We start from the raw sequence: 22,488 nt of genomic DNA, 5'->3' as shown, positions 1-22,488 counted from the left end.
GGACACATTACTGTCGTTATTCGAGGCTTTACTGTATTTGTATTGGTATCTTTTTCAATAAAATTTACGGAATAAAGCTGAACTGTTTTGGCTATTCCTGGGCCTTTTTCTTGGAAAAGTACGTTTTAACTGCTGAATTTCAATTTCAGCTTGAGAAAAAATCTCTGGAGAATGAAAGGGAAATGTACAGGAAGAGGACGCAGGAGCTTGTGGAGAAGCTAAATCGTGCCAAACCAGAGGACTTCGTAAAGCTCCAGTGAGTTGTTTTTCTGACTTTGTTGTTTAAAGTAATTATAGTACAGTAAAACCCCATGTTGAATTATCCCACAGTAATTGTTGCCATAATAGCAGGTCATGTAAAGTGTAGTCTCATTTTGAGTTGTACAACATAAACCATTTATACTGCAGTTTCCTTAGCATAGGCAGTGAGACAAGCCCTCTGATCACTCAACAGTGTGTGGGTAGTTAGGCTTTTATCATTTGTCTTGAACATGCCAGGGAGCTAGACACAACTTGACCCACCACGTGTCTGTCGCCACCTTAGGGCTTTGTCACTACATTGTATGCACCAAATGTGTTTTAGACTGATATGCATTAGTTATGCCTGCTGTGTTCTAGTTCTGTGTGCATTATAATGGCTCCCAAGTGGCCTAAGTGCATTCTGATGATGATTCAGTCAACAAGAAAACGAGAAAGAATACCAACGTGGAAACCAAGATAGAAGTCTACCTAGAAGTTACCTTGACCCCCACCAGTCTGATAAGAAAATAGAAAATCAGTTTTGGTATAGAAGTAACAAGCCATCTCTAGCTCCCCACATTCTGGATTTATTTATCTTTATGTTCTCTCTAAAGTTTTCATTGGTTTGTTCTTTTTTACAGAAAATATTATTCTAGTTATCATTATTTTTTAACTGATAATTGTCCAGTTTGTGAGTTTATTAGTGTAGCGGATATGGTTGAATTACTCTTTGCTCGGAAGGAAATTTTCTTACATTTCTGAGTGGTTTTCATGTCTTGACCATAATAATTTTGTCTTTACAGACAAGAGGTAACAGAACAACAGAAATTACTGCAAAGTAGAGAATCAGAGATAAACAGACTGAAAAATCAGGTAAACTTGCATGTAGTTTTGTATATGGGTTCTGATTTTTGTTCAGTGAAGTTATATATGAATTTCTGCTATTGTTGTGTACATATCCATTCAAATTTGAATAGTGAAGACAAAACTATGTATTATTTGACTGTAGAAGTTTTTGTATAAGTAATGGTTAGTCTGTGGTAGATGGTCATTTTCTTGTTTACAAATATACATTATTATATTTTTACAGTAAATGTATACTGCATTGTGGAATTGTATGGTGACAGTTGACAAATTTGTTTCTTAATGTTTTAGTTTTTACATTAATGCAGTTTCATTCCTTAAAACTCTAAAATATTTTAATTATTTGTAACTTACTTTATTTGTCCACATTTAGCTGGCACAACTGTCCAAGAACCAGCAAATGATAGTGAACCAGAAGAACCAGTACCAGCAACAGTTACATGGAGTAAGAGAGGAACTGCGTAAGGCTAATGAAGAAGTCAAGAAGAACTTGATAGAGAAGAATAGATTACAACAGCAGGTAGAGTTATGGGTGCTGCTTGTCTTCCATGTAGCTTATTTTAGTGTCCAAAGAACTTTTCTTTATCATATTTTTACATTATTTTCCCCTTTTTGTGGGGAGGGGGGTCAAGGGTTACAAAGATTCCAAGAAAAGATAGAAGTAGTAGAGGAGAGTGACATAAAACAGGTGTAGAGATGACCTGATTGACCTATGACATTATGTTTTATGTCAGCACTGGTCACTGACATGCTGGTCAATAATTTTGGCGGCAGGTCAAAATTGTGCTATCTTGAATCCACCACTAATTTCATATATTTATTTAATATGATCTAAATACAATTATATAATATAGTCAGCGTGTGTGTGTGTAAAGATGAAAATCCAAAGCCAGATCTGTAGCTTTGAAGCCGAAACTGGTGCTGTGCATCTGACTTCGAAGCCAAAACCAAGTCCAAAAATCATGGCTTCCAGAAACTGAAGCCAGCTTGAGCCCCATGCCTGTCAAGGGAGTACCTGATAAGAACCCATCTTTAACTGAAGTAAAAATAAATGATTGATAATGATTGAAGGGAAAACATGTGAATGAATTTGGCATTTGTTCTTGAAAGAACAAAGAAGAGAATAGGTCATGAATGTGACTTAATTCAACATTTAGAATAGCTGTAATAAGATGACTGTCCTTGGGTAAGCATATTGTCAAAGATGGAGTAGCTTATGTAATAGTTCTCTGTTTTTTTTGTTTTTTAAGACTAAAATCCAGTGTAGGAAATTTTTGTATATATATATTTATATTTTTTGTGAAGTGTTTGTGTAAAGTGGGGTTATTAATTTGTAAAAAAAAATCTCTTTCCAGCATGCAGAAGAGAACAAGAAAACTTTATCAGAGAAAGCTCGGCTACAACAGCAGGTAAATACTCAGTGAAAGGAATATTGGGAAGAGAATGTCTACTAAATTTAAATTATGTGTAAAATTGTTTGTGTTTTGTATCTCCCTATAACCTGTTTATATATATATATATATATATATATATATATATATATATATATATATATATATATATATATATATATATATATATATATATATATATATATATATATATATATATATATATATATATATACCAGTATATAAATTTTTTGCCAAAAGCTAGATTTAAGATGAATAGTTGGTGTTGCATAAATGATGTATTTGCAGCTGCTGCAGTCCCAAGAACGAGTACGAGGGTTGGAGTCATCGTCACAACAGGCTCAGGCTACTCACCAACAAGAGATGGGCAATGTATGGCTCTTAATGTGTCATGTGATTTACAATAGTCTGACCTGTCTATATACTTATTATTCCAGTTTATGTATGGTATTTCTTTATTAAGTTGAGAGGAAGTCTGAATGATCATATACTTGTGTACATAATTTATTTTTATTTAAAGCTAATGTGTAATTATCTCAGATGAATGTTATCCAGATACAGTATATGTATTATTAATTCTGTAGGCCTTAGCATCACCACCCTTGTATGGCTTACTTATATATTATCAGCCCTCAGGTGGGCAGATGGGAACCTGTATATAAATGACAGAATATGCCCCTTACAAGCCACAAAATCAGTTTTCACACACAGTCCATTCTTATTTTTACAAGAACTATTTTTCTTATTTTCTTGTCTGTGGTCAGATCCAACTACAGTGCATTAGAAAATAGGGGAAGGTGCAAGAGCACAAAATAATGAATATAACAATAGTTTTAAGGTTTAATTGAGTCTGAAAATAAGTGACAAAATTCAACTGTGATCTTTGGTGAGGGGAAGTGAGCACTTTCCACACTGTCTCAACCTACTTGCCATGATGTTGCTATAATTGGACCAGTAAGGGGATTCCACACACACATACTCATTCTAATTTGTTGTTGGTTAATTTACTGGGTTTTATTCATGTAATATTCAATAGAATCACATTCAAATAATGTTTTATGGTCTGACAGGATTAAGATGTTTTTATTTTTAAGTATAACATCATTAAGATATGATCATCTCTTGAATACTGTACCAATCTTATAACTACAGTAATTTCACCCTTTAGGTAAAAAAGAAAAAGAGATGATAGCTGTTTGTGTATATTTTTACAACCTGTCAAATGTATTGTAAGTTTTGACCATGTAAATATATGTCATTGTACATAAGGGCTTAAAATATGTGCAAATTTATCAACCAGTGAAGTACACTAATTCTCTTTTATTTGAGGCACATATACAGTATTTGAGAAAAGTAACCTCATGATTAGTGTTTCATTGTAACTTCGAGTTGATGGTTTTGTAGAGGGGTCACACAACTACCTGTCAGTAAAACTGGTTAGTCACAGTAGCACACAAATAGGCTTTTCTAGTTTATTGTAAAAAATATTTTCTCTGCGCAATTAAAGTTTGTTATCAGAGTAACTACACTGAGCATATAACTTGCGAAAGTATTCAAAGCAAATATGGGAGCTTCTGAATACACACGACTTGACTGTGTCAGGTACTTTTATCAACTGGTTGCAAATTGTTCACCTATGCCAGGCAGTGAAGTGCAGAGGTCATTTGAAAGACAATGAGGATATGTGACATTACTAAACACTTGCTCTTAGTTTAATTACCATAGATGATGTAATTAAATAAAGAGAATGTATATAGTCCACATTTTTATAAGTATTAATGTCTATTATGGGCTAATACAATATTGAAAAAAAGAACCCAGTTCATCTATGATCAAAGTTAATAAAATTTATCTATTTCTCATCTGTCTGACTGTTTCTTAATACAGATGCTCGAGTTGAAACAGCGGGAAGAATTACAGAGGCATCAGTTGGAAATGACAAAGAAAGAAGCAGAAAACCTTGCTGAAAAGTTGAAGGATGCTGAAGGGAAACTGGCTGAAGCTGTCAAAAAGGCTGACAACTTTGAGAAGCAGTCGCTGCAAGTAAGACGACTGGTTATTATTAATATACAGTATGTTCATACCCCATGGCTCAGTTATTTAGAGCTATAGATTCTCATCCTTTAAGATATTAGCTCTGCCCCTTGGCCCAGTCAATGCCCTGGACTTGGACAGCTCTTCTTGTTTGAGAATTACTACCCTACATGTTTTGGGAAACATTAAAAGATGTAAGTTTTATTTTAATGTTAAATGCTTTAAAGAGGAGTTACATGTTTTATTTATTTCCCAATTACCAGAGCCATGTGGTTACTTGTGTGGGATAACACAATCTGTGATTGAAACTTTATTGTGGCAAAGCTGTAACTTGTTTTCCATAACTCACTACTTCCTTATGGTATGTGTGTGTTCTTTACTTAGTGGGTAATGGTTTGGTGTTGTCATATTTGTTAACATATTCATCATACTCGATTCCGAGTGACAGCAAAGTAGTAAGTAGTAGTAGTAACATATTGGTTTCTGCACAATAATTTAAGTGCTACTCAACATAGCTTCAAAATTAACTTGTTCCATTGCTTATTGACATGATTCAAATACATATTCCAAAGGTCTTCTCATACTGTATTGATATTGTGTTTGACATGTGTTTTATATTGAACTCATACATAACCTGTTTGAGATTCAGAAATGTGCAAACATTACATGATCACTGTTAATGTATACCCCGGTACATTATTTTAATTATTTTTCCAGCTACGCAAGATTGCAACCAAATACAAGAAAGCTGCTGAAGTTGGTGCTCCAGGTGTAAGTGACCAGTTTGTAGCTGGTAGTTCTTTGTTCACTATCTTAGTATTTGCAAGTTTACTACATTATGTACTTATGGGGTGAAGGAAAAGGGCGAGATATTTTCATGAATTTAGTGAAGAATTGTGATATGGCCCATGGAGAGAACACTGCCATGATACAGTTAGAGTTACATAGATTCCTGTCAAAGGTGGCAGTGTTATTTATGCCAGTTCCCCAATCCAGGCTACAAGTAAAGAAATTTCAAGTAGATAACATATTTGGCAGCATTTGTTCTTTTAATAAACTGACTCGTCTCAACAGTCACCTTGGTTACAGTAATCAGGGATATAAAGAACATTGGAATTAAAGTTAGCTTTCATGTCTGGCAAAAAGGTTACTGTTTGCTTATTATTCTTTATACCCTGAAGGCCCTGTTATTGTATATAATTATAGCACCCTTGAGTTATTCTGAAGAACCTCAAAGGTATATTTCTGGGAGTGGGACCAATGTTGATGAATGGTACTGGATCCCCAAGAGTCTGAACAGAACAGATTTTAAAGCTATGACTATGGTTCAGTTATGGTAGTTCTACACATAAGGTGATTGTTTTGAATTTCAGAAACTCAGCATATTTTAACTCATTGCTCGCACTCTGTAAACAGCTTTTGTTGTGAATTATCACTTTGTAGCCTGCTTAAGAAGGTTAACCCATCAGAATTGCAATCTTGATTTTGATGAGAAGAATCAAGTAACTTCCAGCTAAATTATGGAGGCTGTCTGCCTTATGATATAAGGCCTCTGTATTAGGCTGAATCATTGCTCTTTTTCTTTTGTCATAATGTTATTGACATTTGTGAAGATTTATTACTGTTTTAATTTAGATAATTCTGAGATATATAATTATCCTGAAGTTCTTTGATATTCAGGCTGTTTGGATTTTCTTTAACGATTAGTTGTATCCATTAAGTTTCTATATCGATGTAAATTTGGAGGATAACTGAAAAAGTACTGTAGATTAAATTGCTTTATAGCAAATACCTCATAATTATAATGTATTACCAACAATATGAATGATTTCACAGCCTAAAGTATTTATACATATTTTTGTGCTTCAGGGCAGTGGTGATGGTACTGATGGTGAGGCTAGCACTGGCAGTACAGTAGTAGCAAGCTCAGAAAAGATAAAAGAATTAGAGGAAACCATTTCTACTCTGCGTCAGAAACATGAGAGTACTCAAGAGGAGTGTACCAAGTTGCAGTGAGTGTTGACAGTGTATTATGTAGTGAGAGATGTAACTATAAGTATTTTCACTGAAGGTATTAATAGTACTTTTAACATATCATTACATTATTCCTATTGAAGATGGTAATAAACAAACCCAGTACTGTATTATAGACTGTGAAGGAATGATGGTTGTGGTGAAAGACTGATGAACGATTTTTTAGTATTCTTAGCAAAAAGTTTGATTTAACTTTCCTTAAGTTATTCTGGGGATTATAAAGTAATCAACTAAATGAAGAAGCCATTGCTTATAACTGGCACTGTAAAGCCTGTGCCCAGGTGAGGAGGCATTTTTACATGCAGGTTTCAAAAGTGGATTCCAAACAATAAGTTGTTTCATTGTTGAGCCACCCATCATTTTTTATACAGATACACTATAAGACTTAATCACCTTTCACATGCAGTAATATAGAGTGATAATGAATATAATTTTTATTGCAGGCAAGAGATTACTACTATAAAGCAATCTTTATCAAGCAAGGAGTTGGAAAATGGCATGTTGAAGTCGCAGGTAAGTTCACATCATTGTATTGGAATTTATTCTATCTAGGACTGAGAAAGGTTAATACATTTACTTCATGCAACTAAATGTGTAGCATTCTTAGTTACATAAGACATGAGGAAATTGGGAGTGTTAATTATTTGTTGAAAGGTATTTTAGAGCTGACAGATGAAAAGATTTAAGAAAGGACCAAAAAAGGGAGGGATGTCTAATACACTTGTGGGAGTTGATTAGTAGAGCTCTTTTAATTACAGAGTATGATTATACCATATATCAACTTCTTGAACAATGGATGATGAATTGAATCATCAAATAATAGAAGGAAAGAAAGAAAAAGGAAAACTAAGAATTTTGTATATAGAGAACCTTCTTGGGGTACTCTTCCATGGAGTAGCATCCTGCCAAGAGGGAGGGGTAACCTACTAACTCTTGAATTATGAGGTAATAACTTTAGGGTAGACTTGCATCCTACCAAATGGGTGGAGTAACTTCTCTAGCTGGTGAGTGATGGGGGGGGCAACTCAAGGATTGTCTACCATTCTGCCAAAAGGATAGATGATCCACTAGGTGTTGAATGCCAAGACTCAAAGGTCAACACCTGTCTAGTCACTCAGCATCATTGAAGAAGACATATATGCTTTGTAAAAATTGCAATTAGTGTAAATAAAGACCTATTGCTTCTTTGCATGTATTGTAACTTGGTTCTTTTGCAAAACATGTGTAAAAAAAATATGTCCATACACTAGGCTGTGCAAAAATATGTTGATGCCCAATATGATTAAGATTCAGTACAATGGTATATGTACAGTTGTGGTCAACAGTAATCATCCACCCATCCTACTACCATACAGAGAAGCACAAGGCCTTTCTTGATGACAGGTCACAAAAAGGTGGGGAAGTATTGATGAGGGAGTGCTTGGGGTGGCAGACCCGGGTAAGGTAGGAGGGTGCTATTCAAGGGCCACATACGTAAAGAAAGCGTATATATTCTTAGAATAATCCTTAACACCTGAAGAAGGTGTTAAGGTTGGTGGATATAGCTTATTGTTGATGGCCTTAATGAGCCTTGGCAGTTGATAAGCCTAAAGCCCAAACGACCAACCAACCAGGAGGGCGGGTGTCTGGGAAGGTGTCATATGGACTTGACTTTCCCTTAGCTATCTCTGTCTTTACTTGAGATTCTGGGGAGGAATGCGAGTGAGCTTTTAGCAGATAATGTGTCTTTAGGGTTGATAAGGTGTCTGGCTTATGTGAGGGAAAGCCCCTAATATGACAACATAAAAGAGGAGGGGGCATGGCTGGCTGTTATACTTGATCACTTCCACCTCTTGCCTCTACCATTCTTAAAAAAAAAAATCAATATTAATTGATAAAAAAATTAAGAATTAATTATTGGATAGAATGTGACTTATCCATCCTGTAATGTGTTTATTAGAGTTGTGAAAATCAATGTGAAGTAATGAGGTGGTAGTGGCAATGGTGTTTGGCCACTGCTCAACACCCAGCCCAGGATGGACTCTAACGAAAATTGATTGGCAAATTGCTGGCAAATTATTGGTTTGTGAGTGGCTGGTTACAGTGTCAGAAATTGCAAGGTTGTTTGGGGTTACTGTGATGTTGGTTAACTCTCTGGGAGGAGTCTGGGAACTTGAGTATTTTTTATGGTTTGCTAGCACTTGATATATTAAAATGACTAATTTGGGGTTTGTAATGTAAACAAAACATATTTGAACTCTTAATTCATATAAATAATATAATTTGGGGCTAGGGGGACCACGGTTGACAGGCGACGAGCACATTAGACGAACTGTTGAGATTATGTATGATCTGTGTTGGTAAATATTAAAAATAAATATGATTTCCAACCTCATATTCAATATTTCTCCTTATATCAACATTATTATAAATACATAACTACTGTTGTTTAAAGCCTGAACAAGAACCTGAAAGAATAATAATTGAGGAAATTTATAGCACATTATAATAATCATAAAATACTCTTTCAAGCATAGAAATCTAAGATAATTTTGTGAAAAAAATTTACATCCATCCTTCTTTCATGAATTTCCCTGCTTTCTTCGATCCCTTCCCTTTCTAATGAGAACTTTGCATCACACACTTCTCCATCCCAATAATGGCCCTCTCCCAAGTCAACCATTCCCCCTCTCCACCTCGCATGACTTAATGTGCAGAAAGGACCCGGCCAGACGTCGGAGTTAGGTGGTGGAGTGGATGATTACATTTGACCACGGCTGTACAAGAGTGCATAATGTATTAAGTGCAAGAGTGCATGTTCCAGTTTAACTAATATATTCATGTTTTTTCCAGAGTCAGCAGAAGGATGGAGAAGTGACTAAGCTCCGTGTTGAGCTTGAGGGCAAGACACGGGAGCTACAGATTGCACAAAATTTGGCCACACAACTGAAGCAAAATGTTTCTAAACAGATAACAGACATCACAAAGAGATTGGGTATTGAACACTTGATATTAACATAAACTGGATTGTTAAAGAAATATTTATTCAAAAGATGTTTAGAATTTTGAGGGTTAATATTTGTTACTGCAGCCAGCTAGATTTTAATGTTGTTTGAAGAAAGTTTTGTGAATGAAGGCAAACACAATAAGTTTGAATAGAAGAAAATTGCGAACTGATAACAAAGCAAGGAAACCATTTTATTTTTGTTTTTTTATTTGTTTTTTAAACGCAAGGAGTATTGTACTTACTGGATTTATATAGAACCCCTAATGATATTGAATGAGCTCCAGTGAGACACTAACAAAAACAGAAGAATTTATTATTAATATTCTTACTGTCCCCAAACAGAGGTATCAGTACTCTAAAAGTAGTTAGGTTCTGAGCAGTACTCTAAAAAGTAGTTGGGTTCTGTACTGCAGAAACATGAAGTGAAGGAAATTAGCATGAATAGATTTCAAAATTAAAGTAGGCATTTGTAGATCATAGAGTACAGTACTATAATTTCTTCAATCCAAAGGTATTATATAAAATTTCATTAAATTTCTTACAACACATTCCAGAGGAAAGCCAGAGCAAAAAGCAATTGTATGAGAATCGCATTAACCAGCTTGAAAAGGAGCGTGACCAGCTGGCCCGTGAAGTAGAGTCTCACAACAAGAAGCTACAAATGCAGCAACGGCAACTGGAGAACCTTCAGAAGCAGGCAGCTGGGGTAAATTTCATGATTATTAATATTATTTATTTTATTTATTATTATTATTACTATTATTATTATTATTATTATTATTATTATTATTATTATTATTATTATTATTATTATTAAATCTTCCTCAACACTTTGGGGATGTATCTCATTTTATCAACTATATGCCAGTATTTATTAAAATGAAGTGCATCTTGTAACATAGGACTAATTAAAAAGCTCATGCCTCTTAATTTTGAAATGAAAAGTTTTAGTTTTCAAAGAATTAAAGTATATATTGTTTTTTGTAGGCTTCCAAGCCTTCTACAAGTGGTGTGTCATCTGAGAAGAGTGGATTTGAGCCTCCCCCCACAGCAAATATTAAACCTATGAATGCTCCAGTGGCTCCATCAGCCTCTCCACGGTCACAAGCAGCCACACAAGTTGTTCCACCATCCCGAGCCATCCCGACTGCAAGTATTCGCCCAATGGCCCCACCGTCGGGAGGCTCTGCACCGCCTCAGGGATCAACTGTAATGGTAGTGTCTCCGTTAGAAACTCACAGTGATGGCATGGTGTCTTCTACTGTGACTCTACCTCAGGCCACAGTGACACCGACACCAGCCATATCAGCCCCAACAATTCTCACTACTGCCACCACAACACCTTCAGCCACCACCACGATGACCACTACCCTCACTGCAACCGTGTCTCCCACACCAGCTTCTGCTTCTCTCACTACCCCAGTGGCATCAGCTGTAGCTATTCCCTCCATTACAGCTTCACAGTCATCCTCACAGTCCTCGACTGCCACTCAGTCAACTCTTGCAAGTCAGTCATCTGCAGCTTCCCAGTCTACCACTGTTGTAGTGGAGTCTACCCCTGCTACTCAGTCAACAGCAGCTGCACAGTCAACTCCAACTACAAAATCATCTGGTTTGCAGACAGCTACAGCCACTTCCTCAACAGTGGCATCTCAGTCCACTTTAGCCAATCAGTCTACACCACAAACAGCTATAGCCAGTACTTCTGTTGTTGCTCCAATTGTTTCAGTTGCTACTGGAGCATCTGGAGCCATAGCAGTTGCTTCGTCTAAGACACCAACAGCTTCAGCAGCACACATAAGACAACAAGAATCACAGGAAGTATCAGCTGATGCTTTGGTATCTCAAGCAATTGCTCTTGTAAGTCCACTTAGCTCACAGGAAGTAGCTGGTCCTTCAGGCATTACCTCACAAAAAAGAAAGCTAGAATCAGCTGAAGCTGTTACTAATACTAAGGATGCAAAACGTTCTTGTCTAGATGAAGATGCTCTTTTATCTGCTGAAGAAGCTGGACCATCATCATCTCATGCAGAACAGGAAAATGATGATGCAAGTCAAACTCCTGATAATGAAGAAGATGTCATTCTATTGGAATCAGATGATGAAAATGAAGAATATGCTGATCAGGGTGATGATGATGAAGAGGAGGAGGATGAAGAAGAAGAAGAAGAAGAAGAAGATGATGAACAAATGGATGATGAGGATCAAGATCATGGCATTCACACTATTGATACAGATGATGATGAAGATGATGAGGCAATGGAACATGATGAAACTACCCGAGAGTGCAGTCAAGGTCTTGATGCAGAGGCTGGTCAGAATACAAGAGAGGCTGAAGAAGATTTGGGAAATGCTGATGCAGAAGCTGAGGCAGCATCTCAGGTATCAGTGGATGCTGAAGACTCTCGTGGTGAAGCACAAGAGACACCGAGTGAAAGTGAACGACCTCAACCTTCTGCAGGATTAAGCCAGCCATCTTCCTCCAGTCGTGGAGACGGTCCTGCTGAGACCAGTCCACGAACACCTCTTGTACTTCCACGACCTATCGTACGGCAAGAACGACTCGGTTCAGTTGGCCGCCAGACCTTAGCACCCTTCAGTCAACTTCCACAATATGATGAAGGAGGAGATGACAGTATAGTGCCATCAACACCTACACTATTTGTTCCAAGGCGTGGAGATGGGTTTTCTGAAGCAGTCAGCTCACCACAGGTTCCTTCAGCTGGATTTGTGTTTGGATCAAACACAGAATTATCCAATCCACCACAAACAAGTGAGTATATTTGCTGATGTACAAATATAATACACTAAGTGACTACATTAAGAAAATGTGGTCAGTCATACACAAAGCTACTTTGCTTTTTATCTCTCCATCTCAAGAGTGAAAGAGTTATATACAGGGGGTCCCCGCCTAACGAACGTCCAACTTATTCACGCCTGCTGATACAAACGGTTAAACTTGAAATTTACGGTATTTTATTTACCTGATGGTTTATTTTTTACCTTCATTTACTGTATTTTGTTCTATTTCTTCTTTTCTCTTAATTTAAGTTATTTTAGATTATATGAGGACTTTGGCTATGATATAGTTGGATCTTAAACGTTGTTCTGTAAGTACGATATATACAGTGGGGTATGCTATAACGAATCTAATTGGTTCTAGAACCTTGTTCGTTATAGCATTCGTTCGTTATAGGATTAATCCGTTCCAGGTCCCCAAATACAACCACTTAACACTGAAAAATATAATATAAAATTGAAAAAAATTGCAAAAAAGTGCATAAATATGCATCTAAACCCCTGAAATAAAGAATATAATTAATACTTGTAATAAAAAAACAATAAATTATTAAAAAAACAAAAGAAAAAAAAATTTTGTTGTAGGAGTTTCGTTCGTTCTAGCATTCTCAATTTTATAGGTAAAACCGTTCGTTATAGGAATATTCGTAATAGAATCCATTCGTTATAACATACCCCACTGTATATATATATATATATATATATATATATATATATATATATATATATATATATATATATATATATATATATATATATATATATATATATATATATATATATATATACATACATATACATATATATATATATATATATATATATATATATATATATATACACACACACACACACACACCTACCCCGACTTACGATGGGGTTAGGGACCCAACCAGGTCGTAAGTCCGACATGGTCATAAGTCCGACATAGATAAAATTTTTTTTTTTTTTTTAATAAAAATCTACAATGAAATACAGCGTAAAAGTAATGAATAATGATGAATGGATATATAAGTGAAAGTAATAAATAATAAGGAATGGATACAGTGTGACTGAGCACTTAACCTTTAATGTAGTCAGCTGAATGCACATGGGGCCCTCATAATTTCTAATTATACATGGAGACTACATTAACTGGAAACGTTTCGGTATAGAAAATGTGTCATTTAATTTTTTTTTTTTTTTTTTTATCTATATTTGAGGCGGTCATCTCCCGACGAGGTCGTAAGTCCACGTAGTCGTAAGTCGGGTCTAGGTATATATATATATATATATATATATATATATATATATATATATATATATATATATATATATATATATATATATATATTTATGTAATTCCACAATGAAAACGTGGATAAGATATTTAAGCTTTATTCAAGACATCTTCAGAGGCTTCTGAAGATGTCTTGAATAAAGAAAAAGCTAAGGTAATTCGTTATTTCATTTTCCGAGGATTTATCAATATATATATATATATATATATATATATATATATATATATATATATATATATATATATATATATATATATATATATATATATATATATATATATATATATACACACACACACACACACACACACACACAGTATTACCCCGCCTAACGCGGTTTTTCATATACGTTTTATCTATACGCGTGCCTCGCCAGAGCTGAACTTTCACTTAACACGGATTTTTTCCACATATACGCGGTGAGTGTCCGGCTCGAGACGCTATTTTTAGATTTGCCCCACCCGCCACCCTGCCTGACTGCCTGTTTTAGCTCATAAAATTCATACAAATTACCCGGCCAGAATATAATTTACATTGCTGGAATTCTTATAATTTGGTGATCATTTTGAATATAAACATCATATATTTTGCATTAGACATACAAATTTTAGATAAAAAATTTTCTCAGAGTAACTATGTTATCTTTTGTGCAAAATATATGACATTTATATTCAAAATATTCCTGGTCTTACAAGGAATCCAGCAATGTCAATTATATTATCCTAACTTTAGTTTGAGGTATTATTTATTACAAAAAAGTTAAGTATTCTGGTTTTCCCACACATCTCCTTGGGACGGTTGGTGGGGGGTGGGGGGGAGGGAGGGACCGACCGACCATCTGTTACCCTGTGAAGAATATTTTTTTTTTTTTATTAACTGAAGATATTTGTTTTAGCTCATAAAATTCATACAAATTACCCGGTCAGAATATAATTTACATTGCTGGAATTCTTATAATTTGATGATCATTTTGAATATAAACATCATATATTTTGCATTAGACATACAAATTTTAGATAAAATGTTTTCTGAGTAAATATGTTATCTTTTGTGCAAAATATATGACATTTATATTCAAAATATTCCTGGTCTTACAAGGAATCCAGCAATGTCAATTATATTATCCTAACTTTAATCTGAGGTATTATTTAATACAAAATGTTAAAATTTATTTTTTTCACCCCACATCTCTTGAAGGGAGGATTGGTGGGGGGTGGGGGGGAGGGTTGGGACTGACCGCGCGGTTGGAAGAGGGGGGGAGGCAAGGTGGGGTACTTTGATTGACAGATAGTGTCGTGAAGATTATTTTTTTTTTTATTAACTGAAGATATTTGTTTTAGCTCATAAAATTCATACAAATTACCTGGTCAGAATATAATTTACATTGCTGGAATTCTTATAATTTGGTGATCATTTTGAATATAAACATCATATATTTTGCATTAGACATACAAATTTTAGATAAAAATTTTTTCTCTGGGTAACTATGTTATCTTTTGTGCAAAATATATGACATTTATATTCAAAATATTCCTGGTCTTACAAGGAATCCAGCAATGTCAATTGTATTATCCTAACTTTAGTTTGAGGTATTATTTATTAAAATTTAGTGGTTTTCCCCCAAAAATTTCTCAGAGAGGGAAGAGCCGGCAGTGTAGTGTGAGAAGGGGGAGGGAGTTGAGTCCATTATTTGAATGGACATTAACTTGGCGACTGTATTTCTCTATTTCTCTTAAGTATTAATTGTGTGCATGTACCATCATAAAATTAAGATGTTATTTTTACTACAACATAGTTATGTGTCTTCAAAAAGTGGAGTTTGGGGGTCGGGCGGTTTCTATTGGAATTAATCCCATATGTTCTGTTGTTCACTTAACGCGGATTTCACTTAACACGGGACCCTCTGGGTTCTATTGACCGCGTTAAGTGGGGTACAACTGTATATATATATATATATATATATATATATATATATATATATATATATATATATATATATATATATATATATATATATATATATATATATATATATATATATATATATATATATATATATGTATGTGTGTGTGTGTGTGTGCTGATAACCACAAGGAAAGAAGAAAACACGAAGTTCCCAAGCGCTTTCGTGTAATTCACATCTTCAGGGGTGAGTACAGACTAGTCTGTACTCACCCCTGAAGATGTGAATTACACGAAAGCGCTTGGGAACTTCGTGTTTTCTTCTTTCCTTGTGGTATCAGCATATACCTAGATCACGCGCACCTACAGTGATTTACTTGCATATATATATATGTGTGTGTGTGTGTATATACAGTGGTCCCTCGGTTAACGAACACAATTCGTTCCAGAAGGTCGTTTGTTAACCGAAACCATTGTTTCAATGGGATTTTGGGTAATTGGTTCCAGTTCACCGAAAATTACATACAAACTAAAAATAAATGCAGTAAAGCACACTTACTTTGAGGTGTGCATGTAGAAGGCTCCTGGTTGATGATGATGATGGAAATTAGAAGTGGGGGTGGAGGAGAAGGGAGAAGAGAAGGCAGTGGAGTGGAAGAGAAATCACCCCATGCTTCATGCCGCCATTTCACCCATAAAATTTTAAGTTCAATATTATTTTCTTTAAATCAACACTGCACTGCACTATATATTGTCAATATGTAAAATAAATTTCAGGATGACCAATAATTGTTCTGTAAAAATAATTTATGTTCAAGAGAGTCTCAAGCAAGATGCTTCCTCCACTGAGCAGAGACACAAACTGACGCCATTCTGGGTGAGTCAAGTGACTGTTTGGCGCGCTAAAAACTAGTTCCCTGTATTGTACTTCAATTACGTTAAATATGTGTAATTGTTAAAATTACTCAAAATTTTAATATTAGACTTGGAAAATTATTGAATAGTACAACCTTCTTGATATTTACTCAAATGGTAACGAATTTAAGCCCTAAAACCAATTACTGTATTGGCGGACTAATACTACAGCTGGTGAGTAGGTGAAAGCAGGCGAAAACATATTGGGAAAAATTCATAAGGAATTCGTTAACCAAATTTTTTTCGTTGCTTCAAGTTTATAAGGGATTCATTCGTCCTAACTTGGAATACTGCTTTCATATTTGGGGTGGCTCTTCTTCTGTTCATCTGCTAGATAGGGTGGAATCAAAGGCATTTTGTCTTATTAACTCTCCTCCTTTATTTGATAATCTCTCTTCCCTTTCTCTTCACCACAATGTTGTTTCACTCTCTCTTTTACAGGTACTTTAATGGGCAATGTTCGGTGGATTTAGCATCCTTTGTACCGTCGACAAGGCTGTCGGCTCATAACACTCTTCTTGCCCATGGTGCCCACTGTTTCTGTGTGGATATCGGTCACACTAGAAAAACCCATTATAGTACATCTTTCTTTCCTAACAGCCAAACTGTGGAATGCTCTGCCTTCTTCTGTGCTTCCATACACTTACAATCTGTCTCACTTCAAAAAGCTGGTTTTCCTGCATCTTCGTGATGTAGATTAATTAAGTCTTTTTCTCTTGTTTTTTGTTTTTAATTTCTTTTTACTCTTTATCCCCCCCGGCCAGTTGTAGGTCGATGACCTGTGCCCGGGTGGGCTCTTCCTGTAAGAAAAAAATAAAATAAAATGCATAAAAAAAAAAAATTAATAATAATTATGTAAGATTATACAGTGGTTTGTAGAGCATGAGGATTTTATTTAATTTAAAAAAGTATAGATATAATTACTAAAGACTTCAACATCTAATGTATTTTATTGTCAGGTGGCTTAGCACAAATGGCTGAGGGTGGCCTTATTGATGATACCCGAATTGACTTGGGGCAGTTGGACGAAGGCAACAGATCTCAACCAAGTACCCCTCTCCACCGTTCCCCAACAGGTACTGTGTGTGTGTGTGTGTGTTTATATATCTGTTTGTCAATCTCATTCAAAGGAGAGGGGAATAAAAAGCAATCCCCATGTACATCAACAAGTTTGTGTGTTTCAGCTTTTGAATACATCTCCTTTGTGAAGATAGACATTTTAGGAGCTACATATCTACAACTTGACTCATGTATTATATTTGTCATAAATTTTCGGTTAGGATTCAGGGAAATTGAAACTTAGGCAGTTTAGGGCCATAGCCTGGTACAGCATAAACAAAATTTGGGTGATAAAAGTAAATTGTGCACATTTTAAACTACAGATATATAAATTAGTGCATCTTGTATTCATCTCTTTACTCTTTGTTGTGTGTTTTCACAAGCTCTTTATTCTGGTCCAGCTGATTTAGGGGCTGAGGGAGGTGTAAGCACTAGTGAAGGAGATGCAATGCACCGTGAACCACCCACAGTCATGGTGACAGAAGCTGAGCAATCTAATGAAGAAAACTCAAAAGACTCAGAAGAGAATTTTACTGAGGCTGACTCCATGGCTGCAGAAGTTGGAGAAGATGTAGAAGATGAAGAGGATGATGATGCTGGAGCTGAAGCTGATGATGATGGTATGTCCAGTCCCCTTCACTAGTGCATTTACAGGAGTGTTTGTTTACATTTGACAGAAGGAAACTGGCACTAGTAAAAATATTCTGGAATCAAATTAAAACAGTGTTAAAACAAATATCTCCAAGATAATGATTTGTGTAATGTTTATATGATGAGTCCCTGTAAATGCACTAGTGAAGGGGACTGTACATACATACCTACTGCATTTCTTACAACACTACCTTACTCTTAGCCCAATTCCATGTAATACCATACATGAAGGAAGTGTGAATATTACTTGTCTTTTTACTTTTAACTTTCTTTTTAGAATGACTTAGACTCTTTCCTGAAAATATGTCCCTTCTCGTCTGTATTCACAGACATTCTCTTTTTAGTAAATTTTTAAACTTGTTCACAAATGTACAATATATATCTCTGTGGGCTCTGTTAATGTAGATTTTTCTTTAAATAATAAAGCATTGATCATCACTTGGGGTTAGGTGAATCAAACCTTTATCCCTCTCCCCAACATCTCATAATACAGTATTACATGGGCTACCTACATAACTACTTACTGTATTTTCCTCACTTTGGGAAAGAAATATAAAACTTGGCCAAAAAACTAATTCATCGGTAGGTTGACTGCAGAGCTCATTGTGCAGCTTTTACATATTAAAATATATAATATTATACAGCAGTTATAGACACCATCTACAGTATATGATGAATAACAGACCATTTGTAGTATCTCCTTTTTAAATTTTAAGATGTTAAAACATTTTCTGTGATTAATGGGATCAATAGTTTAGGATGATATTTAGTGGCCTCAAGTTATACTACAGCATATGCTGTCTGGATATAATAATGCCATTCAACTTTCAATAAGAAAAACATTATACTGTATAAATATAATAATGCTGTAGTGATTGTAACAGCATGCCAGAATGTTGGTGATACACCTGGTGTGGACCTCACTCAGTCAGTGCTTGGCTGATGGTTATCTCAAAGGTTGGTAGATGGAATTTTAAGGTCAGAGGATGGTAGCCCTTGACACCATACATTGGTATCCATTAATATGGTGCTGGAACTAGCTTGTTAAAGTCTGGTATAGTAGTGCAACACTTGGGTATTATCACATTCAAAGTTAACAGAATTAACCACATTTGTACAAATGACATTGGCTGCTGCATCAGAAAATGGGAATTCAGAAGTTTGCAACATCAATTTTAAGTCTAACCAAATATTTGTCAGCAATCTGCATTACCATTGTTTATAACGAGTTCATATTATTATGGAGTAATTTATGGTTACATTCTCTTCATATTTCTTTTGTAAATAATTAAGTTGTAAATTATTATCAATACTTAATATATAACAAAGTTTAAGATGATTAATATAGCATACCTAAATCTATAAATGTAATCCCTTCACCATATTAGTACCTACCAGTAACTCATGACTTGAGCTGCATCTGAACACACGTTTTGTAAACATGCTGAGTACAGCATCAGTCGCTAATTGTCTCCTGTCAACTCCAATTTAACAGCAACTTCTCTATAAGCAATTCATAGCATTAGTTGTAAGTCAAGTCCATAATCAAATACAATACAGTATTTGTACCTCCTATCTTTATCATTTACAGTGATTGACTTGGAAGAGGATGATGAAGGCGAAGAGGCAGAAGCAAACAGACAAGCAGGTGAAGCGGAGGAGAGAATTGGCGGTGATAGCAGTAGTCAACCAGCTCAGGATGTTTCTAGTGTACCATCCTCCACACCCAGCTCTTTACCATCTTCCTCTCAGCAACGAAGAATTACACCCATTACTTGGGATGAATCTCCTCGGAGAATTCATAGGGGTAAGTTGTTATTCTCTGGCAATAGCACTATATAATAGCCTACATTATTTTAGGAAATGTGCTTTATGCATGGTGAGATGGTGGTAGATTTAGGGTAGAAAGTACTGATGATAGGCAATGGTGCTATCTTGTGAGAAGTGACTGACATAATACAGAATTGGAACCTTTTTGTGGAAGGGGAATTCCATAGTAGAACACATCTCTTACACCAGTAAGAATGAAGGGCAAATGTGGGTTTGCAATTGTTATTGTTGTTTACCATATAGTTTTAAATTGAAAAAGGCTTGAAAGAATAGACAAAAATTACACCGGCTTGCCATTATCTTCTGTGTGTGTGCCATGGATTTGACATCAAGTGAGAGACAGGATTTCAACATACCCAAGTAAAGTGTAGGTGTGTGTAATTATTGATTACACCACATAGACATAATATAGCTTATTATGAGTACTAATCTAATAATTTAAGGAAAATAAGCTACCAAACAGGGAGGTACTACCGCCTGGGAAGATATTGGAAGCATAATGTGTTGTCTAATGGTAGACCCTGCTGCCATATGGCATCACGAAAATTGTGACCAAGTCCCAGGTTGCTGATCTGACTTTCTGCCTCAATTTCAGGGTTTCAATTGTTTCTTTTAATTTGAAAACACAACATACATACTGTATACAGTTTCTCACTATCGATCTTTTTTTATTTTTTATTTATTTATGGTCCTTTATAATTATTGTTGTTATTATATATATATATATATATATATATATATATATATATATATATATATATATATATATATATATATATATATATATATATATATATATATATATATATATATATACAGTATATATATATATATAATGTGTTGCCCAGTCTGGACTAGTTGATAATAGACAACTTGGTTGCTTAATAAACAATTCTAATGAAAAGGATGTGTAGAGCAAGGACTCGTGTAGACCAAGGGTAGCAGTTTGAGTACGGACACATATGTGAAAGTTTCATGAATGCTGTTTAACCCCTTGGGTATGAGGGGGTCTATGTGCTGTACATATCACTTGGCATTAACCATATAAATTATTGAATATTGAACTCAGTAATGAAACGGTTAAAGGGAACTAAGCAGATTAAAAAATTAGCCCTCAAAAATACATGTTATCTGAGTGAAGTCCGTGAAAAGAAGTTTGACCCTCATTCATAGGGTAAAAGTGGATTATTAACACCCCCTCCCAATTTCAAGATGTTTTGGGCAGTACGTTAAACACACCTTGCATTAAATGGTGCTACTATCCTGATATGTTTTTACCCTCCCCCTCCTTTTTTTTTTTATTGTCCTCTTTGTTGAAGTTCTCTTTACACTTTTTTATGGTTTTACATTCAAAATTTTTACCCCTTCAATATTAACCTTTTCATCATCTTTGTGTATAGTCTTTTTTTTTTTTTTTTTTTTTATGTGCTCCGGTTGGTAATCTAGCGCCTGATCCTTAGGTCGTGGTTTGTCAATGAGTCGTGGAGGAAGAGGGCTTCTGAGAACTCCTGCCATGGGTGGCCGAGGATTTAATCCTTTAATGCATGCACCTTTTCTCATGCGTGGTGGACCACAGCGAGCTAGAAGATCACGTCCTGGACCTTTCCCACGGGGTTCCCCAATGTAAAGCTTTTGGAGATGTTTTATAAAATTTAAGTGCAAATGAAGATATATATAGTGCTTGAGTGTATTTTTTATAATTTATTTGCATAAAAAGCTTCCATGCTGTATTTCATTAATTTTTTTGTTACAGTTCAAGTGATAAAAGGAGCTTTTCCTATTTTCTTATCTTAAAGAATGTTAAAGTAAATAAATGCATTGTGACTAATGCTGTACCGGATAAAAGCTTAAGTATAATATACAGCAATACATGTCTTGTGCGTTTCTATGATGTGGACAGATCACAAAAAGTGTTACATGTAAGTATTGTACTGTACTTCAAGATTCCCCAAAGTGTTATGAATGATAAATGTGAATTTAATTTTTTTTTAAAAGGTCTTTGAAAAAAGCTTGAGTATACAATTCTGTTTGCCTTTTCTTTTTCTTTATTTACCCATGACTTAAGTCCTTGCTTGTCAAGTTCTTAATTAAATAATACAGTTGCATATTTTCTTTTTAAGTTCTTCTTTATAAGAAAAGTTTATAAATATTTAATTTTGGGGGATATTTTTAAGTATCTTTACTGTAGCTGCAGTTGACATGCAAATTAATAAAAAGAAATTGAAATTTTACAAGAATAATTTCACCTACAATACAGATTTGTAATAAATAATTTTCCCAGTCCTTTCTCCTCACCCTTCAAACTACAGTACTCGCCCCCAGTATAAAGTTTATACTGTAGGTGGGAGTATACAAACTTATCCATATTTGTCTTCAAAATTTTATTTCTATTCAATACAGTATACAGTGGTCCCTCGATTAACGAATGGTTCAATTAACAAAATTTCGGTGAACGAATTAGCTCCCATAAGGATTTTCAGTT

At 35.0% G+C, this 22,488-nt stretch overlaps 1 protein-coding gene across 3 annotated transcripts in view; it reads left to right on the top strand.

Annotated features, from left to right (window-relative positions):
* LOC121876188 (nucleoprotein TPR-like) overlaps positions 1–22,232 on the top strand; it is a 56,578-nt gene extending 34,346 nt beyond the window's left edge. For 2 of the 3 annotated variants that reach the window (XM_042381149.1, XM_042381151.1), the window contains 16 exons: positions 150–256; positions 1,044–1,113; positions 1,478–1,624; positions 2,460–2,513; positions 2,805–2,888; positions 4,404–4,559; positions 5,268–5,321; positions 6,420–6,562; positions 7,028–7,097; positions 9,417–9,558; positions 10,125–10,276; positions 10,558–12,343; positions 17,426–17,542; positions 17,927–18,145; positions 19,768–19,983; positions 21,467–22,232. In XM_042381149.1, the coding sequence (XP_042237083.1) occupies positions 150–256; positions 1,044–1,113; positions 1,478–1,624; positions 2,460–2,513; positions 2,805–2,888; positions 4,404–4,559; positions 5,268–5,321; positions 6,420–6,562; positions 7,028–7,097; positions 9,417–9,558; positions 10,125–10,276; positions 10,558–12,343; positions 17,426–17,542; positions 17,927–18,145; positions 19,768–19,983; positions 21,467–21,633 (3,684 nt within the window). In that variant the 3' untranslated portion in view covers positions 21,634–22,232. The remainder of the gene's footprint in view (positions 1–149; positions 257–1,043; positions 1,114–1,477; positions 1,625–2,459; positions 2,514–2,804; positions 2,889–4,403; positions 4,560–5,267; positions 5,322–6,419; positions 6,563–7,027; positions 7,098–9,416; positions 9,559–10,124; positions 10,277–10,557; positions 12,344–17,425; positions 17,543–17,926; positions 18,146–19,767; positions 19,984–21,466) is intronic. The other variant, XM_042381150.1, reaches the window with a different exon arrangement.
* The last annotated feature ends 256 nt before the right edge of the window (positions 22,233–22,488 follow it).

The sequence above is a fragment of the Homarus americanus genome, unplaced genomic scaffold (assembly GCF_018991925.1).
Source record: "Homarus americanus isolate GMGI-L3 unplaced genomic scaffold, GMGI_Hamer_2.0 scaffold34921, whole genome shotgun sequence".
Taxonomy (NCBI): domain Eukaryota; kingdom Metazoa; phylum Arthropoda; class Malacostraca; order Decapoda; family Nephropidae; genus Homarus; species Homarus americanus.
Note: the sequence above shows the minus strand (reverse complement) of the source record. Positions and strands in the feature narration are given on the sequence as shown.